Source organism: Carassius auratus, chromosome 41 (assembly GCF_003368295.1).
Source record: "Carassius auratus strain Wakin chromosome 41, ASM336829v1, whole genome shotgun sequence".
In the NCBI taxonomy this organism is placed as follows: Eukaryota; Metazoa; Chordata; class Actinopteri; order Cypriniformes; family Cyprinidae; genus Carassius; species Carassius auratus.
In genome coordinates, this window is record NC_039283.1 from 22,110,853 (window position 1) to 22,132,878 (window position 22,026).

The window sequence follows — 22,026 nt, forward strand, 5'->3', positions numbered from 1 at the left end:
TGGAAACTTCTGTAGCTGGACGAGAATGTTCTCTGTGTGCCTCAGATAATGTCACTTTGGGTCAGTCCTCAAATCAGGGACTTTAAAACTCCTTGAAAGTGAAAAGCGCTCAACATTGAAGATCAAGATTTGCTGTTAAGAAGTTAAGAAGCTAGGAGACTTGTCTAATTGCACATAATCACACAGAAGAAAAAACTTGAGATGAAACCTCTTCATGAAAGCACTGAAGACAGAGAGTAGTGAGACTTCAAAAGAATGACCGATGGCAGGTTTTACTAAAGAGTAGAATGTGAAAAACACTGTTCCTAAACCTAGTAAGCTGCCTTCATAGACACCTGCCTTCAGAGACAACATCATAACTGAAATGGATTTAAATGTATACTTCTCAGTATGTTTTATCAAGCTCTCCAGAATGCATTAGAAGGTGCATTATCTTTAACAGCACAATCATAATTCCTACCTTTTAGAACAGACTAAAATGTCAGATTGCACTTATAATCAAAAACACCTTTAAAAAAGCACAAGTTAATACTAAATGAATGATATATATATATATAAATTTTGTTATATATATTTTTTCCAAAATGCAATAAATCCATGATACTTTTTTTCTTTTTTTACTTGGTCAATACTAATCTTATGACTAAAAATACATTTATCAGTCATCGCTTCCAAAATTAATTCAATGGGTCATCTTGTTAATGCTATAAATTAATTATAGCAATAAAATAAAATTTCATCATGACCAAGAACATCAATATCACATTAGACCAGAGAAATTTCCCTTACATTCATCTTCCAAAAGTGCATTCATCTTTGCCATGTTACATTCATTTAGTTGACTAGTGCTATGTGTATTATCAAAATTAATAAAAATGTACCTGTATTAACAAAAACATAAATGGCATTAATAAAAACACTGACAAGCTATGCAATATCACTTCATAATCGAATGCGATTCATCTAATGAACGCGATATAGCGATAATATCTCTGTCTATTAAATGCATCTGAATAATTTCCATCTGAAAGCACGTGATAGAGGTTCACTGGTACTGTTAATCACAGAAACTGAATACTGTACAGGACATGAAGTAACCTAGTATGCAACATTTATTTGCATTCTTTTTTGTTGTACCTCGGAAGTGATGTCAGTCGTCCATGGATCCACCCGGACCCCGTCACTCCAGCCTCTGAGGATGTTCACTGGGCACTGCTCCTTCAGCCCAGAGGTGATCCTGCACATACACATCTGTTTTACATTTCTTTCTTCAATGTTTAGTTCACACATCACCCTCGTCCTACTAACCAGCTCACTTAAACACACAGGAAATGATGTGATGTCACACAGAATTCACCACAGAAGTTATATGATGATAGAGTCATGATAACGGCGTATAACTCCCACACACACACACACACACACCAAAAACCACATTCAACTCATGAAAAGTTTTACTTATGCGGAAATGTTATATGCAAAAAATAAATATTTAAAAAATTGTATATATTTAGCTGAGATCAAACTTAGATTTTGATAGTATTTTGTTGTATTTTTAGATTGTTCTGTAATTTTGAGACAGTTATTTTTAACTCATCCATGGCACAGTCTTCATGGTGAAGGCACATTTCTTTCAAAGGAGACACATCCGTCAGCCAATGACCTATGCCTCTGTAAAGAGAGTCACAAACAGTTACAGCTTGTAACACACTGACTAAAGGTCCATTCACATCAAAAATTCTAACTATAAAGATGAATATAAGGACAACTGATATATTCACCAAACTGACATCAGTTTTCTCACCACTGAGACTGTCAGGTAATGAAGGATTGGTAGAGAAACAGCCCATCTGAGACAGCGCCCCCTTCTGATCGATCTCGAAGAAGACGCTTGGAGAAGGCCTGACCTGAATTGTCACATTCACAGGGCATCCCTCTCTATCGAAACAATCCACATGTTTAAAATGATTGTTCAAATCAGTAGTGTAGCCAGAAAAGAGACTCTGGGTGTGCATATGAAAATCTGGGTGTGCCACATTTATTGTCAGATTACTGTGCAAAATTATGGGATAGTATTTTTGTCACACTGCTTCCGTCCAACCATACTCTAGTGTTAATTTGCAGGTCGTGTCAAAATGTAGTTAATTGTTAAATGTAATAATTTTCTTTAAAATACGATAATTTTGAACTTTAGCTATTTTTCTTTTTGTTTATTTGTTCATTACAATTTATTCACTTTAAATAAATTATAATATATAATTATAGGATTAAAATGAAGTGTAGTTGCTCAATATAGATCTTATATTTGCACGCGTGCCGAGGCGCAGGTTTGCGCGCTTCGGATGAGCGCATGCACAAATCTTCTCACTGCGCGCGCGAACTCGCTGCCTCTGGCTCTTAAAATGTTTAAACTGACAAAGCTTAAATGAGTTTAGTTTACACAGATATCAGCACCCAGGTGATGACGGAATAAATTACTGCTCATATACAGCATTTGTCCAGGTTTTTTTTTTTTTTTTTTTCATGTTTTTGTAAAGTCTGGGAAGCCAGAATGCGCATGCATCAACAGAAACATTTATTAGCGGAACCCTGTTTTTTTACGTGCCATTTATAGCAAGCCATATTACAGATGATATTACAGATGCTTTGTCAGATTTAAGTTGAGATTTAAGTTGAACCGTGTGTGGTGAACCGAACGGTTTTTTTTTTTTTTCAGCGAACCGTGCCATCCCTATTACCTCAATAATCAATCAATTACAGGCTTAAAACAGTTGTGTCAAGTATAAATGTCTCATCTGTTTCGGGAGGTGCGCGCGCAGTCAGCGGAGGCTCGCACCTCCCAACTCGCAAGATCTGAATCAACCGAGTCGCGAACATGCTCCGAAGTGCCGATGTGAATCAACCGAGTCGCACCCGCGTGCCGATCTGAATCAACCGAGTCGCGAACAGGCTCCGAAGTGCCGATCTGAATCAACCGAGTCGCGAACAGGCTCCGAAGTGCCGATCTGAATCAACCGAGTCGCAAAAAGGCTCCGAAGTGCCGATCTGAATCAACCGAGTCGCGAACATGCTCCGAAGTGCCGATGTGAATCAACCGAGTCGCGAACAGGCTCCGAAGTGCCGATCTGAATAAACCGAGTCGCGAACAGGCTCCGAAGTGCCGATCTGAATCAACCGAGTCGCGAAAAGGCTCCGAAGTGCCGATCTGAATCAACCGAGTCGCGAACATGCTCCGAAGTGCCGATCTGAATCAACCGAGTCGCGAAAAGGCTCCGAAGTGCCGATCTGAATCAACCGAGTCGCGAAAAGGCTCCGAAGTGCCGATCTGAATCAACCGAGTCGCGAACATGCTCCGAAGTGCCGATGTGAATCAACCGAGTGGCGAACATGCTCCGAAGTCCCGATCTGAATCAACCGAGTCGCGAACATGCTCCGAAGTGCCGATGTGAATCAACCGAGTGGCGAACATGCTCCGAAGTGCCGATCTGAATCAACCGAGTCGTAAGTACTGTGTTTGTATGTTACATGTTTTTCAATTAAAGTTATTAACCTTACACATATACAATGTTATTTTAGTATTATTTATATACTAATATGTATTATTTTTCATATTTATATAGTGTTTATTTATACTTAAAATGGGCTTTTATTTTTATATTTTTAGCCTTCAATTTAATTTTAAGTTTCAGGAATTTTATAATGTGCTTTTGTCATTTTATGTCCGTTTTTTATGTATATTTCTATTTAGCCTTATTATTATTATTATTATTATTATTATTATTATTATTTACTTTCAGTTTTATTTTTATTTTTTTACATAATTTAGATAGTTGCTAAGGCAACATTTCTAATTACCATTGAAGCTTTGTTTTAAAAATGTTCTTCTAAAATGTACATTTTATTTCAGATTAATTTCAATAAAACAACAACAACAACAAAAACAATTTCTAATAGCACAGCAGTGATAAGAAAATTAACCAGGGATTTACTAATGTACAGAGTGGAATGTCAAAATCGGAATTATTCACAAACACAGAATAATTTACAAACTCAAATCGTCTGAATAAAATATGGAATAAAATAATTCCATAATAATAATATTTTTTTTATCTTATTTTATAAAAAATAGTTTATTATTTTTATGTCAGTTTAAATTTTTAACAATGTCAGTACTTCAGCTTATACTTATTTCAGTATATATGTTTATATATATAAGTGAGCTTTTACGCAAATTCAAATAAATTAAATATTGATCATTAAAATTAGTAATTAATATTTTAAAATTATATTGAATCATCAAATGAAAAAATAAAATAAAAAATTGAGCCACTAAAGAATCCCTTAAAACATAAAATTAAAATATTTGTTCATAATAGAACAGAATAGAAGCTAGAAGCTACAAACACACACACACACACACACACACACGCAGTCAAGCACCATATTGACAACAATTCACAGCAATTAATCAAAATAGCATCAGTCAAATGAATATGAGTGAAGGAAATCGTGAAGCGGTGTGAAGTACAGTTACTGTCTAATTCTGAAACTCCTTCTAATTTATCAAGCATCTTGAATGATGTGAAGCAGGAGTGGATCAGAGGTCAAATACAGAACAGATGATAATGGCTGAAAACCACAGTGGATAAATCTCACATGAATAATCCAGTGAAGCAGCAATTTTCTTTTAATAATTCATAATCACCTGATTCATCACCTGCTTATTTCACCAGCACTATTTAAACCGAGCTGCTGTTTGCATCACATCTGAGCACAGATACAGTAAGTTTGGTTTCAGACTCATGAACTCCACCAACCTCACGGCATCATGAAGATCTTCCTGCTGATTCTCCTGCTGGTGTCTGCTTTGTCAGATATTTTGTGCCAGAACGTCAGTCCTGATGAGGATAACTGGATGAGTGCCAGGTATCCAGACCAGGTTAGTGATACTTTCTTACCCTTCACTGTAGTTATGCAATATAGAAGTGATATCATACTTGTGATATACTAAATGAATAAGATTATTTAACAATTTATAATTAAAGTTTATCATTTGGATGCATTGCTTAATTATTCATTTATATCATCTGAAGGTAAATTTGCTAGAATCTGACCTAAAGTCGATGTTGGAAGGGGTCAGCCGAACACCTGGTCTACAACAGGTTTTTGGTCTAATGGGGAAAAGATCATCTGGTAAAAAATAAATAAAATTATAAATTATTTTTATTCTCAATTCTGATTTATCAATTCATATATACACTGTAGATATATAAAATAAACAATATAAACGTTGCTTTCTCTCCACAGCAAAATCACAGATAACACGAAGGCGTACGTATTTTGGGGAGTTTTTCTAATCAAGTGTACATGTACTGTACTTTGGAATATTGTGTTGTATTCAAATGTGCTTTAAAAGTAAATAAAAAGTAATATTGTTTTTTGCACTTATGATTGAAGGGTGCCTTATAATATGCACATTTACATTAATGCAATTATTAAACTCCTTTCAAAAGACAAAATTGCAGCTCAAGCTGAATTGTGTGGGAATCAAATCTGATAATGTGGTTTATCTTCCAGGGCAGAAATTCCAGACTTTTGTGGGTCTAATGGGAAAACGTAATGTGGTTGAACCAGGTTAGTCAGTTCTTTCTTTCCTTTTGCATGCATATTCTGTCAATATGTTTTCAATATAAATTCTGACGTTTGTTTTCTTTTAGGATCCTTCTAGGAAAAAGGCTGAAACTGATAATTCCAGGTTCAGAAATAACTAAAAAATAAATAAACAAAAAGGTAAATGTTATTTGGGACATTGCATTTGTCTTCTATACATGATATTACCACCTCCATGCTTTACTGGAGGAATGCATGTTGGTGTTTTATCTGTCACTTGGATGTTAAATACAGCTGGATCAAACAAAAACTGTGTCCTTTTTTCCGGCTGCAAAGAATCGAAATGTGATTATTTTCTATACCCACTGTATATACATGTATAAGTTAAAGATTAAGTTAAAAATGTTTATCAACTGATCAAAATGATTAAAAATGTAATTCATAATTATAATACTGGTGCCACTTTTCCTTTATACGCTTTAAACATGAATTATTCTTGACAGTTCAGTGTATTCTTGCTATGTAACTGTAAAACCTATTTGGAAATATTTATTATAAATTAATACAAACATTAAAAATTTTAATCACCACTACTTTGAGGTGTGTTTTAATGCGATACAATGAGGGATGAACGCGTGACAACTGCCAAGTAACAAGATCATTTCAATATTATGATCAGTGTTTCTTGTACAAAAACGTTGTTGTGGGTAGATTTTTAGTAGTTTGAATGTTTATTAAAAAACAAAACAAAAAAACACTTATGACGGTTGCCAGTCTTGTTTCAGCAATCTAAATGATCAACCTGTATCATCACAAGTTTATTAAGAGACTGTACAATATGAATGAAAAAACTGAAAAATACAGAAACAGAGAACATACGAAAGAAAACAAAAATTGCTTTGGACTCGTGTCCTAACAGCTGAAATACTGTGCAGCAGAGGTGAGCTTACAGACAAACATGCTGAAACCACTCTTTCATCAGAACATCTCTGGTGCGCTCCATGAATTAAGACTCCCGTCTGCTGAGTATTCAAAGAAATATTACGTTAGCTGTCTTGGTGGACGTATAACATTAATGAAGTTATAGGAGGTGGTCAAAGGATATGGACTAGACAGACATTATACTTTGGAAACACTTCTGCATTAAGAGAAAAACTAAATAAGCCAAAAGAGCAAATAATGCGTTTGCCCATCCCCGGATGTCATTTGTGCATTTACGGTTGTAGAATTTGGCCTGCTGCATGGGATTCTCTGGTTTACCGAGGGAAAAACACTTCTGTTATAGAGGTTCTTGTTATTTAGTTAAAGAGTAAACAATTTATCACCAAAATTGAACAAGTTGAACAGTTAGAAATTTTGTTTGCAATATGACTGCAGACATCAGCTGGCAAGTGAATTCAGTATAGATTTTGTTTAGATTGTTATGGGTTTGGCTCGTCTAAGACTGAGTTTCACAAAGGTAAACGCTTTAGCAGAAGTCCATGAACAGCTTGAACGCCTCCGACAGACTGCAAGGACAGCTCGGAGTCTGAAGGCTGCACAGATATCAGGTCGGGGGGGATTGGCTAATGAGGACAACCTGGTCATCGGAAATGATTTTAAAAGATCTTCCCTTTCTTCTTATTCTTTTCCAAACTCCTGTAGAGAAAAAATAAATAAATAAATAACTGAAACAAGCAGGGATGCATTATAGAAATTCAGAAGGGTCTGTTTGCAAAATAAATAAATAAAATAATGTTTTGTGAAATTAAAAATAGATAAAAATTGTATAATATGTAATTGTTTTACATACATCCTCTGCTGCTCCAGGATGCGCTGATGGGTCTCCCAGGTGGATCGGTCCTCCTCAAACTGACGTCGTCTCTCCTCCAGCTCCTTATGCTGAGCCTCCAGGTTCTTCTTCATCTGCTCATGACGCCGCTGCAGCTGCACAGGGCACAAAACAAAAGTTTTGGAAAGTATTTCAAACTTGTGTGTGCAACAATCTCAATGATACTGAAATAACACTTTTAATTAATAACACTTATGAATTAGTTTTTATTTTTACATTTTCCGTTTTTGTTTAAATTTTACCTAAGGTTTTAATTGGTTTTTGGTCTTATTTATAGTATATAGTCTATATAGTATGTTCTATATAGTATAATACGTCTGTAACAGTTTTTATTCATTTTATTTTTAGTAATTTTGTTGGTCTTTTTAAATATTTTAGTCTACAGTTTTAATACATTTTATTTCAATTAATTTAGTACATCAATTTAAACTAAATAAAAATGAGAAAAAATACTTTTAAATTTGAACTGATGTTTGCAAAAGTATTTATTCACGTAATTAAATATTAAGGAAAATATGATTAAATATCATTGCGTTAATTTAGCAAAAACAGTGTAATCATAACATAATTTTGAATGTATATTCTTACTGTTTTACTTCTTGCATAAAACACTTTTTAATTTACAACAAATAATTCTTTTTTATATATATATATATATATATATATATATATATATATATATATATATATATATATATATATATATATATATATATATATATATATATGTAGATGGAATTCTTTCAGTTGTATCACCCAATCTATTTTAGGATACGCTGATGAATTGTGCTGTCAGTACCTCTGCCTCTGAATCTTTCAGTTTCTGGATCTTCTCCTTGACTTTCATCTCAAACACCTGCTCCATCTCCATCTCCATCTTCTTCATTTTGGTCACATGCTCCCTTCTCTCCTCCTCCATCTGGGCGAGAGGACTCCTAGTATTGACACATGCAATTAACAATCATGAGCGCACATCCCAGTTTCCCAAGAAACAAGACGAGAAGTGATGGAAACAAAGCCCTCGTTGCCCACTCCTCATCACACAGATGAGGTCAGTGTGACGCCCCTGACCTAATGGCTTATCATGGCCAGTCTTGCTAAGGCATAGAAAAAGGAGGAAGAACAGTGAACAAACACCCTGGTTTCAGAGGAACCTGAAAGCAGTTAATGGCCAAAGCGACTATGCTGAAGTTAGTGAGCGGTACAGGAAAGCTGTGAAGAGGTACGGCAGGAACATATGCGAAGGCAGAAACAATGGTGGGAATCGTTAGATGCCTCACGATATGATTTTTATCCAAGCAATTCAAAATGATTCATTCAAGATGCATCTCATTCAGGGTTATTATCTTTAACAATTTTATTTTTTTTTACTAAAAGACCATAAAAATCATTATTTGAAATAACTTAACTGAAAAATCTGGTTTCTGGTGTCATTCCCTTCCAGCTATTTTTAGTTGTACAAAACAGCTCGTTTAGCTGCTTGATGTATCAAACCAGTGTCTCTTAACATATTATTTTAATGTGTTATTTTAATTATGAAAACACTAGTTATTAGTGCAAACAGTTTGACCATTTACTGCACTTTGTTATTTCCCTACAGCTGCTAAAGGTCACTTTCACAGAAAATGGCGTTTAAATATAAGGTGGATAACGGAGTACTCAAATTTAATCAAGAAATCATTACAGCCCTAATATAAATGATACTAAAAGGAAAAAAAATGGCCACTATTGTCACTACAAAGAAATGCAAACATTTGAATTGAATGAATTTGAATTGAATGCAACAATGTTTGTGAATCAAAGTCTGAGGAAGAACTACAATACATCTGTGAATCAAATTTTTTTTTCTCCCTCTCACAGACAAACATTTCACATTGGGAAAATTAGGAAGGGTTCAGTTTCCCCTAATCTAACCAGTACAACTGGGCTGTAGTCACAAGGTCTATAGGGCCTTTTGCACCGCTTTAGTTCCAGAACTAAATGAACAGTACTAAAGTACAGGGACAATTTTGTGCGAACTATTTCCCAGTATCATTTAAAGTATTGCATTTACACCGACCGTGTGTTCTAGGACGTGACATAAGCCCGTCAACAGCGATGTCATTTGTGCACAATGTTCAACAACGTTAACAAAGAAAAATAACAAGAGGACGCTGTGATTGGAGCTGTGTTTTTGTTGCGTTTCACAGGTTTCAAAATAATAGACATGGAATGTCGACGTATACGTAAAGCGACTGAAGGAACAGAAAGGAGGACTAAGAATCTCCAACGACAACTGGCAGTACTACATTTGTTACAAGTGCCTGCGTCCGTATATTTATTGCTGTTCATCATACTTGTGAAATAAGTTGACAATGTTTACAGCATGTTTACAGGGTTTTAAATCATTGCAGGTGAGGCATTTTCAAACATGTCTGGCCAATCAGTGTCTACTTTTAGGAGAAGTCATGGCCTAGTGGTTAGAGAGTTTGACTCCTAACCCTAGGGATTGTGGGTTCGAGTCTCGGGCTGGCAATATCACGAATTGAAATGCCCTTGAGCAAGACACCGAACCCCTAACTTCTCTCCTGGGTGCTGCAGCATAAATGGTGCAGTTCACGGTGTGTGTGCACTTTGGATGGGTTAAACGTAGAGCACGAATTCTGAGTATGGGTCAACATACTTGGCTGAATGTCTCGTCACTTTATGTCACGGTTAATACCAGTTGTGCTGGTTATACCCTGCTCAGGAGTAGGAGCTAATTTGTTCTCAAAAAAGGTAGTCCGGTACTAAAATCGCCCAAAATGCCCAAAAGTGGGTAGTTCCACAATTAGTTCTGGTACTATGAAAAGGTTGCTGTGGTGCGAAAGGCCCTTATTACGCCCTGGAAAAATCCCACATGGAACTGTTGGAAAAAGAGGGAGAAAACGGACACTAAAAGACACTGTTCCCAGAGGAAGAGAGGATCCATACAACATGGATTTAGAAAAATGTAAATGACCACTTACATGCCTTCAACCGTGTCAACTCTAAAAAACAAAAACACACACACTTAGCATGCTACAAGTCATACTGTGCACTGAAGAGCAAAACAATGTGTCAACAGAAAGCAGATCAGAGGAAAGACTAGTCTGGATTATAACACTTAAATGTGGTTTCCTGCAAAAAAAAACACAACAACTGTATTTTATGTTAGAGGTGACATTCGACTACTTGGAAGCTGCATGACGTGACCACAAATGTTTCTGTGAGCGCGTGCTCATGCATATGTACCTGTGTTAAGAGTCTGGCTTCTTAAATTAAGGGTTAGCGAGCACAGCAAACTGTGAAGGGATATCTTAATATAAACATCGTCAAACATAACGTCACCAAGAGAAATGTACTGACAGGAAATACATTCAAGCGACACGATGAAGAGTCAACATGAACTAGAATCTGACCCCATTTACTTGTTTAAACCCCTTCCTCTTTTTCATTACATGTTAGATTACATAGAATACATTATATTATATTACATTACATAACAATGTAATAGAATTAGTCCAGTTTGACTTGCAAACAGCATTTTATGTAGAGTTTAAAAACAGAAGTAGGCCACCCATAAATATAAGTATGGTGGTTTATAGTGTGCTCTTCAATACAGCAGACAACAGGAAATGATGCAACATAAAATGTCACAACGCTGTTTGACAATTAAGCATTACTCATATTGATCCAAAACCTTCGTTAGAAATGAAATGCTATATTTAAAGTTAATTTCAGAGTAGGTGTAGGTTTGTTTGTTATTTCAGATGTATTAAATTATTCCAAAGTATAAATGCTAATATGATAGCTGTTCAAATTCTTATATGAAACACTAAAGTTGTGGAGTAACACATTCCAGGAAAACACACTGTTGCTTGCGTGTTATAGTTTACATTCACACATTGTGACACAATGAGGTCAGAGTGGAGCATGTTTTAAGTGTCTGAGATGAAGCAGCATGGAATGTAACCCAGCATGTAATGGATGCCTGCTGTCTTTTGTTATTCCAGGCATTTCCGATTACACTGGTAGTATATAAACATCTTGAATCTCAGGACAGAACATGCAGTCAAAGGCCTTTGTCGTTCGATATGGAGTGCATGTTCTTGGATTTAGTAGACTCAATTGTTTAAAATCAGTGATATGTTACTAAACGTTCCTTACTTGGTGAGCTGCCCTTTGGTTTTGTTGTTGTCGATTCCATTACAGGTTACAGCCGCAAGCTTCCTGCTTCTGTAGTTCTCATAATGGACATTATTTGTGACGTCCTTGAGGTCCTGCATGTGGGTTCTAACACAAAACAAGTCGATTTGTATACACTGGCTCCACAAAGCCATGCTTAAAGTATGAGTGCCAATACATTAGATATATAAAATATGAAACCAAGTGCTATTTATGATGAAGAAACAGCACACTTTTTAAGCAATGCATTTAACAAAAGTTGCTCTTGTGGTCAAATTGAAAAGCGAAGTCTCGTTCACTCTCACAAAGCTTTTGCTGTTGTGCTTCCTCAGTTTATTCCCACAAGACTTAAGCCAAACTCACTGTATGAATGTGTTTGATTAGCAGTGTCTATGTTTGTACCTTATAAGCATATTCCTTAAGAGTGTAAAATCACAGTGGTCTCCATTCTCAACTATGGAGAAAGAAAAGATTATTAGGTTTTAAACACAACAAGCTACTCTTCAAATGCCATTTATAATTGTTAACTACTGGACAAAGACTTAACAAAAAGATAACTGATACTGCACAAACCCATTTAAAGTGATTTATTTTAATGTTAGCCACTCAACCAAAATGATCAGAGGTTTGTAAAATTAAAACTGCAGCTCTAAAAGTTATTAATTGTCGAAGGCTTTTCAAGTGCATCTACCTTCTGCCACTCCCCATGGGTACTGCCTTCCTCGAACCTTCTTGCCATTCACCTCGATGATAGTGTTGCTTCCGACCACAGCCAGGGGCAACCGATCCTTGAGAGAGAGATAGAGAGGCTCATGGATGGCTGTGTACAAGGAATCTGTCTGCTAAAGCAACATGGAAAGCTTGGCAAACTTTCAATGTGCTGCCACCTGGTGAACCACATGTACAGTCCACCTCCACAGACACAGATCCAGAACTATCACTTTATTACACTTGGGGACAGATCAAATAAAACAGGGCATTTTTTTAATTTTACTTTTGAAATACAAAGTACAACACAAAGATGCTTCCTCAGAACGTTTAATTAATTCCCTGAGAAATGACTTGTTTAAAATAAATGGGCATGACATCACTACCATGAGCACATCAATTATGAATGCTTTTGTTTGGAAAATCAATACAAATGTGGAACTCTTACTTTGATTTTTTTCACAATCTTATTTTCTTCCTCATCATCCGTCTCTGGAAACTCATAGATTTTGATCTTGTGCTCCAGGATTTCTCGCATAATCTACAGAAACATAATAAAATAAATAAATAAACATCACAGAAACACTTAAGGCTTACCGTTTATATCAATATAAAGTAGCAACTGAAAAATATAGCAGAGGACAGACTGAGCTGCTGCGGAGAAAGTGCATAACTTAATCCAATTTGATCTAAACATGTGACAATCTTCATATTAAGACCTTTAAAAACTGGTAAGACATTGTTAACTTCCGCTAACTTCTGAATTTAACTTCCGCTTTAAAAGCCTGATTTTTTAAATACATGGTAACATTCCCTTTATTTGTTTTCATAGCCTTTAATATGTATTGTTTTGTTGGACAACATTGCACGTTAAGTGAAATATATATATAAAAAAAGACACATTTTTGAATTCAAATACAAAAAATGCAAATAGAGATACCGTATATCGCAAATTCGCCAAAAAAATTCAGCGATATGATTTTTTGCCCATATCGCCCAGCCCTAGAAACCCTCTGCGATTCCTTCGGGCCCAGAGGATCACCAAGAGCAATTGTTTTAGGGTTGAGGAACATCCTCTGTAACGCTGCGCTCCTGCTCATGGTTCCTGCAGAGATAATACTCTGACAGATGGCAAAGCACTCAGGACACACATGGTGCCGGAGGCTTGAACTCTTGAGGTCTCTTCTTGCCTTTTTCTTAATCAGGGGTTTAAATGGGCGGCACTTAGCACACGAGAGCTGGAGGTTGCAGCAGGCTGACCTGTTTCTTGAACTGCTGGCACTCCTCGGGTGTCAGGGTATCTGCTTTGGCAATCAGTGGGATGATGTTGACCTTCTCATGCAACCGTTTCATAAACTCGATGTCCAAAGGTTTCAGTCTGGTGAAAAAACATACAACACAGTCAACTCTTGGTCTCTTTCGCTTTTTAATAAGTCTTTGTAAATGCATGAATCACCAAAACTATAACTCACACTTAAGATCAGGGCAGGGATTGAACTATTTCAGGTAAAGACCACTCACATTGGCTTTAGAAACGGAATAATGTCGTTTTACAATAGTGCAACTATATTCAAAATTACAACGATAGAATATCTGATTATCCACATTTTAAAAGAACAAAATAAAAACAACAACAACAACAATTATCTGATAAATTGTTTAATTCAGAAGAGTTTATTATTATTGTAATTATTTACTGTAAATTGAATTGGTCACTTTTTGAATATTAATAATTGAAATATTGCTGTTATGAATATTGTTGTTTTATAAAAGAAAATTCACTAGTAGTCATGTTTGTAGTTTTACAGCCAAAACTGGTTTCCGTTTTGAATAATAGGCAACAACACCCATATTATTTACTTTGTAGCATGCTTCCGTTCTGATAATCATCCTGACTGTGTGGACACAAGACTGAATAGAGCGACACATTCCTACATCTTCACTGCGACTGAGCACAGATCCACTATTGTCTGAGAACAGCTGCTTACAGTAACAGTCATTCTAATGTTTTTACTGACTAAGAGGAAAATTCAGTGACTTCAGCTCTGGTTTGTCAATGAAATCCATTATCAAACATCTTGGCACAAAAAAAACTGACAAACATAAAGGGAAAATTAATTGAAGCATGATATACAAAAAAAGACTGAATACTGGTTTGACTGAATACAACCAACCTATTTTATTAGATTTATATTAGATTTCTTTAAATGTTTTTGAAAGAAGTCACTTACACTCAACAAGACTGCATTTATTTGCTAAGAAATACTAATATTGTGAAATATTATTACAATTTAAAATAACTGCTTACTATTTGAATACATTTTAAAATGGAATTTCTTACTGTGATGCAAAGTTGAATTTTCAGCATCGTTACTCATTACTCAATGTCATATGATCCTTCAGAAATCATTCTAATATGCTGATTTGCTACTCAAAAAATATTATTACATAACGTTGAAAACATCTGTGTTGCTTCATATTTATGTGGAAACTGTGATCATTGTTTTCAGGATTATTTTGTGAATAGAATGTCAAAAGTACAGCATTTATTTGAAATACAATTTTTTTTGTAACAATCTTTACTGACACTTCTGATCAATTTAATGCATATTGTACCTTTCTTACCTCAAATTGTAGAGTTTAATTCAAACCATGACACAAAAACCGAAACTCAGAATTGCGTCACTAACGCACAGAAGCTACTTTAATTAGTGATGCTAAATGGGAGGTTTTCTCCTTCTATAAAGAATGATACTCAGCAGGAAATCAGAAGGCCAGGTCTCCGATCACTCACCCATGTCCGGAGGGTGCAATGAAATACAGGCAGCAGTGCACTCTGCTGTCCGGCATCTGCCGTCTGTTCACACGAGACTCGGAGTTCAGATAATCCTCAAACTTACTGTCAATGTGATCAATGACCGGCTGCCAGCTGGAGCAGAAAACACACAGGAGATTCAGATCATGCTTTTGGTTTAAAGCAAAGCCACAGTAATGAAAACACAATCACACAGCCATCTAATTATATAAAGCAACTTGATATTGAACCATGCTTTCATCATTACATCTGGCACTCCACCAAACATGCTAAAGTGGTTCTCACCAGTTGCTGTTGTCCACAGCGTCTCCAAATCCTGGAGTGTCTACTATCGTGAGCAGAAGCTGGACGCCTCCCTCCTTCATCAACACTTTGGACTGCTCCACCTGTGGATAACAGACCATCTGAATTACTCCTCCTACATTGAGGCCATCAACACATGTAATATGTAAATACTAAAAAAGACCTCACAAATGGCTGGTGTAAACACTAGTAGCTAATGTCTGCTTGGTCACTTTTGTTAACATACCACTGGGTATTAATGGTGTTGATGCAAAGACAATTGTCAAAAAGCTGAAATGTTGTGCAAAGCTCTGGACTCACAGACACTTTAAAGGCTACAAGTACAAACATGCAGGACATAGCATAGCTATTACTGAAGTATTACTTAAGTATACTTGAGAAGCCAGTAGTAGCATAGGAACCTAAAAATGTGTGCAAGGAGTTATGATCTAAAAACCTTTATAAATCTATATTCAAGTAAAAAAAATATTATGCTTGCCACTTTCTGTTCCCAGTTCACAACTGAGAAGGAACAAGCAGCATCTATTGACATTTAGGAAACATAGCTTCACTCTTTATACCTGAACTGTTTTCTTGATTCTGTGTGAAGGTCCAGGATATGATCCAGAGTACAGATCCGTCAGGAACAGAGAGTTTATCAGTGTGGACTTTCCTAACCCTGACTCTCCTGCAAAAAAGAACAGAAAATACAGAGAAAGCTTAGGTTAAGATGATAACTGAATTCAGTACAACATAAAAAAAAGATTTTATATGAAATACCACTGCTTGCAAAACAAGTTTTACATTTTTAGTTTCTTCTGTATACATTAAAATCAAAATTTTATTTTATTTTATTTATAAAGGATGCATTAAATTAATGCAATTAAAAAAAATTAAGTCAAAGTAATGTACAATGTTACAAAATATTTATATTTTAAATAAATGCTGTTCTTTTTAACTTTCTATTCACCTAATCTTGAAAAAAAAAATTACAGCTTTAATAAAAGATATTAAGGAGTAGTTTTCAACATAACAATAATAATAATAATAATAAGACAATTCAAATAAATGCAACCTTGATGATCATAAGAGACTTCTTTCAAAAACATTGTTTTTGTTTTTTTTTAAACCAAACTTTTAAAAAGTACTGTATAAAAACAGTAGACATGACAGTCAGGACTATAAGCCCAGAGAATATTTCATTACCAATATAATGAAGTACAGACAAATATGAAATACAGGACTCTTAAGATGCATTTTCCAAAGATAAATAATGCTTGACAGATATGTGCTTTGAACCAGCGGATGCAGACACAATATCTAGAAAGTTGGGTGATTTTAATTTATTACTATTCATTGACTAAATTGTTTATTATTTGACAAAACATTAACTCACGATTTGTAAAAAATATTTTGGTAGATTTTAAAAGAACAAAAGAGGATCTCAAAATCGCAATTTAATGGCTTCCTTATGGAATCCTCTAGCATTAAATGTCAAATCTTAAAAATGTGACATTCATCTGATGCATGAGTAAATAGACAAACAATTAAAATAATAGTGCAGACGGAATGCAAGGACATGCCCTGTGCGAACCTCCTCTAAATGTATTATGCAATGCTGGAGGGAATGGCATATTTTGCATCCAATCTAAATGATTGTCTAAGAACCCAAAGAACCTCACGGAAGAACAGTGGAATTAACTTCAAGCAGCTTTTCGGAAGTATTGCCAGCATTAATGGTCAAGATGTGACTAAGTGAACTTCATTCTAAATACTTCCTGCTAATTGTTTGGGAAATTGAAACATGACTGACTCAATACTTCTCCATTGGTGTGATGATGTTTCATTATTAGTGTGAATACAGAGCACAAGCAGCGGGACTAAACTACAGCCAACAGATGAGCGCTGGAGACGGTTGGCGCAGCATTCATCTGTGCGGTCTCATGCAGTGAGGTCAGCACATTAACTAGAGTAAATTGCTTCTGGCAGGGCGAGTGGCTGGCACTATTAAAGACTTGGCAGATTTCCATACCCAAACACTAATGAAAGAGCAACTGGGTAAAGTCCACCCCCACAGTCCAGCTAATTTGTTAAACAAATCAGCAAGAGAAAGCACTATAAAACTCAATTAATGATTCATGGTTCATTAATAATCAGTTCAATATTGGGATATTTTGTGATGAAAAAGTTTAAACCATCAACCAAATCTAACCACAGAAGATATTTTGCAGCTATAAAGACCACAAGTAATGTCTTGAACATGCCTTTCACTTGAGAATGAAAATAACTCTGATTAGATGTCGGGTATAAAACCGCAGCTCACACGCAAAGCCAAAGCAAACACAGCTCCGTAAGCTTTCACAGCAAATTCTAGCAAAAACAGGACCGATCCTGTATCACCGCAAACTTGATTAAGCATAAAAGAATCAAATTCAGAACGATGCTTTGTAAAATGTCAGCCATTTAGGTTAGACTTCACTGAACTCTTTATATTTTTCAAGATGAACAGGATGTGAAATCACTGCCATTCAACCCCTGCTTCCTGTGTGTTATCCAAACAGTGTTTAGACCAAATGTCAAGAATGTAGTCTCAAACTGGCTAACATTCAAAACTAGACTGGAAGCTTCTCAAGTGGTCAAACTGACTGCAGCGCACACTAAATCCATCACAAGAAACGTGTGACTAAATTAGTTGCATGTTGAGTGTAGTTTGGTATTTGCAAACTGCATACTGAGGATTATAAAGCAGATCAAAATCAATACATTCAAAGGATGTGTTTCCTTACCCACAACCATCAGGGTGAACTCAAAGCCCCGCTTCACAGACTTTCTGTACACTTGGTTGGGGAGGCTTGCAAAGCCCACGTATCCCTCCAGATTCTTCTGCTGCTGAAAACGGACAGAAAACAAAAACAATTTTGATCAGAGAAATTTGCTGGTATATGTTCACAGAGAATAACACACACTATTGTACTCTCAAATAAGCAAGTAGGTGATAATGTGCTATTCTCCCTGTATTAGTCTTACTTACTGCTGTGTATTTGAATCCCAGAAATTCATGGTGTTGGTTAAAGGTGATGGGGAGCAAAACAAAGACGTCAGAAGAGATGTTTGGCACGTCCAAAGTTCAGCATATGACAGCATTTTTGGAAAAAGAGAGAGAGAAAAAAAAACATTTTATGGCATATACGCAGGTTCCAAATGCTTGAAATTGCTTTGGAATGTCAAAAAAGCTGAACTGAGTCAGAGACTCAAACATATACAAACATCTACTGAATAAAGTTGATCTAGGACTGCAGTTTTCAAACCATGGTTCGCAAGGGAGTTTCAGGGGATCAAGTAGAACATTTTTTTTATAAAATGAATGATACAATTAAAAAGGTGATTAATTTAAATAAAATAAATTAAACATTTAAATAAATTTTACTTTCAACAGTACAAGTAGAAAGAAATGTTACACAAACTTCAACAGAACAAAGTTGAAACTAAAAATATTCAAAATATTTTTATAGTTCTTCATACATTAAACTATTTAGCTGGCTTTTAAATTTAAGGACGGGCTCTGTTGCACCAGAATGATCATATATGGCAAGGAAAAAACTTAAAACCACTGATCTATGATGTTTAAAGTTTTGTGAGTTTTTTTTACCCTCCAGCACTATGTGGCAACACGTGGAATAATTCCTCACATTAACTGACCGAAACAAAACTATGAGGAATAAATATAAATCACAACATTTAGGCAAAGTATCACAGAGAGCCTGAAACGTACTCATATGATGCTGAGAGACATAATGAACTGCATTTACTTTTCTCACAATCCTAAAAACACTTCAATCTAAAGATGTAGGCTTTAAATGAATGAAATTAGTTTTACACACAGCCATGCTTACATATTAATTCTGTTATATATGAATTTTAGAAAAAGCATGGATACATTTGAAGTAGCTCAAATAGATTTGATTGGTGTAGCTAATATTTTTGGTCAAAACTATTCCCACGGATGGCAAAAATGTGGAAAATAACAATAATAAAGAATGAGTAGGCGTGCCCAAACTGACTAAAACTGCACTTATGAATCATGAAATGACAAACAAAATGTGAACCGATTAGTGCCTGACAGCTGAATTCTCTGTCATTTAATCACAATTACTGGAAAGTCAAACAAAAGCAATATTTTGTACATAAAAAAACAAAAAACAGTGTCAAGATGGTGTGACCGTAACATGCTGAATAATGTATAGCACTACATGAGAAGTGATGGTGCAGAATATAAGACTCTTGAAAGCACAATTAGAGGTCACAAAACAAAAAAATATGTGGTTACACTTGGCTGCATCCTATAATTTCACCAGCATCATTTATTCTGCATGATCACTTGGTTTCTTTAAGCTATAAGTGTCATGACCACCCTTTACAGTATTATCTTTAATTAGTCTGAGTGATATACCCAAACCTCAGGCACTGAGAATCTGCAACGAGAAGCCAAACAGAGCAGAAGTAACACTAATACAAAGTCACATACTAAAGTCACACAGTTGAAAGTAAAATACACAAACTCTTTGTCAGACCAGGGGCCTATACCATGAAGCCGGTTTAGCTGGCTAGCCAGGTAAGTTTCAGTTCAGTTTGCACCAACTCTGGGATTTAGGTTCAATGAAATAAGCTTGGGTTTAATCAGTGTTATAGTTACTTATGCAAGTCACTACCCCAGGTTCTTTTGCTACATATTAAAGGACACTACATAGGAAAACATTTTTCTTTTATGATTTATATAATTATTATAACCTTAATTATTACACAAGCCAGTTTAGTTTAAACTTTCATTTTAAATGGAATTAAAGATACCGGTATGCATTATAAATAAGTTTTAGAAATAATAGCTTTAAACATGACTTCATATGAGCTTCGATTTTTAAGAGTTTTTATATATATAAATATGATCAACTATATAAACTAATTTCACAACTTGCACTGATATGACAAGATGTTTTTTTTTTTTTTAAGTTGTCCTCTTTCATGAATAGATCGTTTCATGTTGCTGTGTTAATGTGTTTCAATAATTCATATTTTTCAATCTTTTATGGTAGTTAATTACACCGATTCTCTTGAGAGAAGTGAATCTGAGTTTCAAGGAATGTGATTGGCTGTTTGTTACTGATGCCAGACTTTCCTGAGCACATGCTTCATAAACTCAAGATCAAAGCCAGAGGTGACAGAGAGAGTTGGTACCAACAAATACGGACTGGACTGGTTTGGTTTTGTCAACTCAAATCTAATCCTGTAACCCTGAATTTGTTCAGCCACCGTCATGGTACAAGCCCTGGTGATGCATTCAGTTGTTTAAAACCGATCTGACTACAGGATGTGAGAGTCTAACCACAGTTTAAGTGCACGCCTGAATGACATACAGCATCTGGTATTATGTGAAGGAATTAACATTTCAAAGCACTCCAATCTGCATTTATTAATTAAACCATTAACAAATAGCTATAACAAAAAGGGGGTGAAAAACATTATTTGTACGTTACTTTTGCAGAGCATCAGCTGTCTCTCAATTCAAACATTAGCAGGTATGGATGACATTTGGAGTGATAAAAACACATTCAATGTGATCTGCTTTTAAATTAGATAATTATTTTAACAGTTAACAGTTATAACAGTTAAAAATATAAACAGTTTTCAAACCTGTTAGCGTGTCTTTTTCTGTCTAGTATACACCTAAACAACATCGCACAAAACGAACTCCAAAACAGTTTATCTAATATGTAACCAAAAGGTCAAAATTAGATATTTGCATTATTCCAGCCGTTGTGTGATTAGCTGCTAACCTAAACTACGTTAGCTTGCTTGTGTTCTAAAAATGAGTATTACTGCAAATTAAAATGCGTGTAATATTTCACAGTTAAGAAAAGCTTTCAAAACTGAGTGTTTTTTGGTTACTATTGATCAAATTCTAACGAACGTAACCCGTTTTTCGCTCTGCAATGACTCACGAGAGAGAAAAAACTGACAGGAAATGCCTCGCGCGCTATCACTAACCTAAATTACAGTTTTAAAAAAAAAACACTAAGCGAGCGTAGATTTAAATCACCGAAATGCTTAGACTAGACCCAAACGCCGCGTTAACGCTAGTCAGACTCAAACGGCGATGTTTGGTAAATTATATATCGTAAAAGTGAACGGAACTTACCCATAATATTAACGTTCAAGTGCCGCTTTGGAAACCGATCGTTCTTTGGCAGCCCTGCATTCCCCTTGATACCACTTCCGCAAAACTCAGCTACGTCATCGGCGTAGGAACCATTCGGATGAATGGAGTCAGATTACGCAAAGTACGTTACTCTACTTTGGGGAATAGCCAGGCAAATCAATAAATCTCGCGATATTAAGCACGCACACACATATACCAGGAGCAGAGTAGAAAGATAAATAAATAATTTAAGTCTTTTTTAATTACCTGAATCCATAGTTCCTGAAATGTTCAGCATAAAGAGGTCTTTCTGGTCTGAAGACGGCTGATAAGCTTTGGCCTAAATGCTTTTCCTACATTCACAATAGTGTTGTTTAAAACTATATTATTATTGTATTATAT

General features: G+C 35.5%; 2 protein-coding genes across 4 annotated transcripts; one reads left to right on the plus strand and one right to left on the minus strand.

Moving 5' to 3' along the window:
* The first annotated feature begins 4,729 nt into the window (after window positions 1–4,729).
* On the plus strand, window positions 4,730–6,469 carry LOC113059291 (protachykinin). Its single transcript, XM_026227677.1, has 5 exons — window positions 4,730–4,939; window positions 5,094–5,193; window positions 5,308–5,331; window positions 5,578–5,634; window positions 5,718–6,469. The coding sequence occupies exons 1-5, from the start codon at window positions 4,829–4,831 to the stop codon at window positions 5,726–5,728; spliced, it is 303 nt and encodes a 100-aa protein (XP_026083462.1). The 5' UTR covers window positions 4,730–4,828; the 3' UTR covers window positions 5,729–6,469.
* Window positions 6,385–21,732, minus strand: LOC113059289 (septin-7-like). Of its 3 annotated transcripts, XM_026227672.1 has the most exons (15): window positions 21,625–21,710; window positions 18,463–18,464; window positions 18,218–18,320; window positions 16,013–16,119; window positions 15,435–15,535; window positions 15,129–15,263; window positions 13,595–13,712; window positions 12,783–12,875; window positions 12,318–12,414; window positions 12,029–12,080; window positions 11,609–11,734; window positions 10,429–10,449; window positions 8,241–8,376; window positions 7,403–7,536; window positions 6,385–7,248 (listed from the first exon to the last, which is right to left on the minus strand). In XM_026227672.1, the coding sequence occupies exons 1-15, from the start codon at window positions 21,626–21,628 to the stop codon at window positions 7,209–7,211; spliced, it is 1,269 nt and encodes a 422-aa protein (XP_026083457.1). In that variant the 5' UTR covers window positions 21,629–21,710; the 3' UTR covers window positions 6,385–7,208. The 3 variants fall into 3 exon arrangements, with proteins under 3 accessions (XP_026083457.1, XP_026083459.1, XP_026083458.1); XM_026227674.1 differs by lacking the exon at window positions 18,463–18,464 and having other exon boundaries at window positions 21,625–21,732; XM_026227673.1 differs by lacking the exon at window positions 10,429–10,449.
* Between the last annotated feature and the right edge of the window lie 294 nt (window positions 21,733–22,026).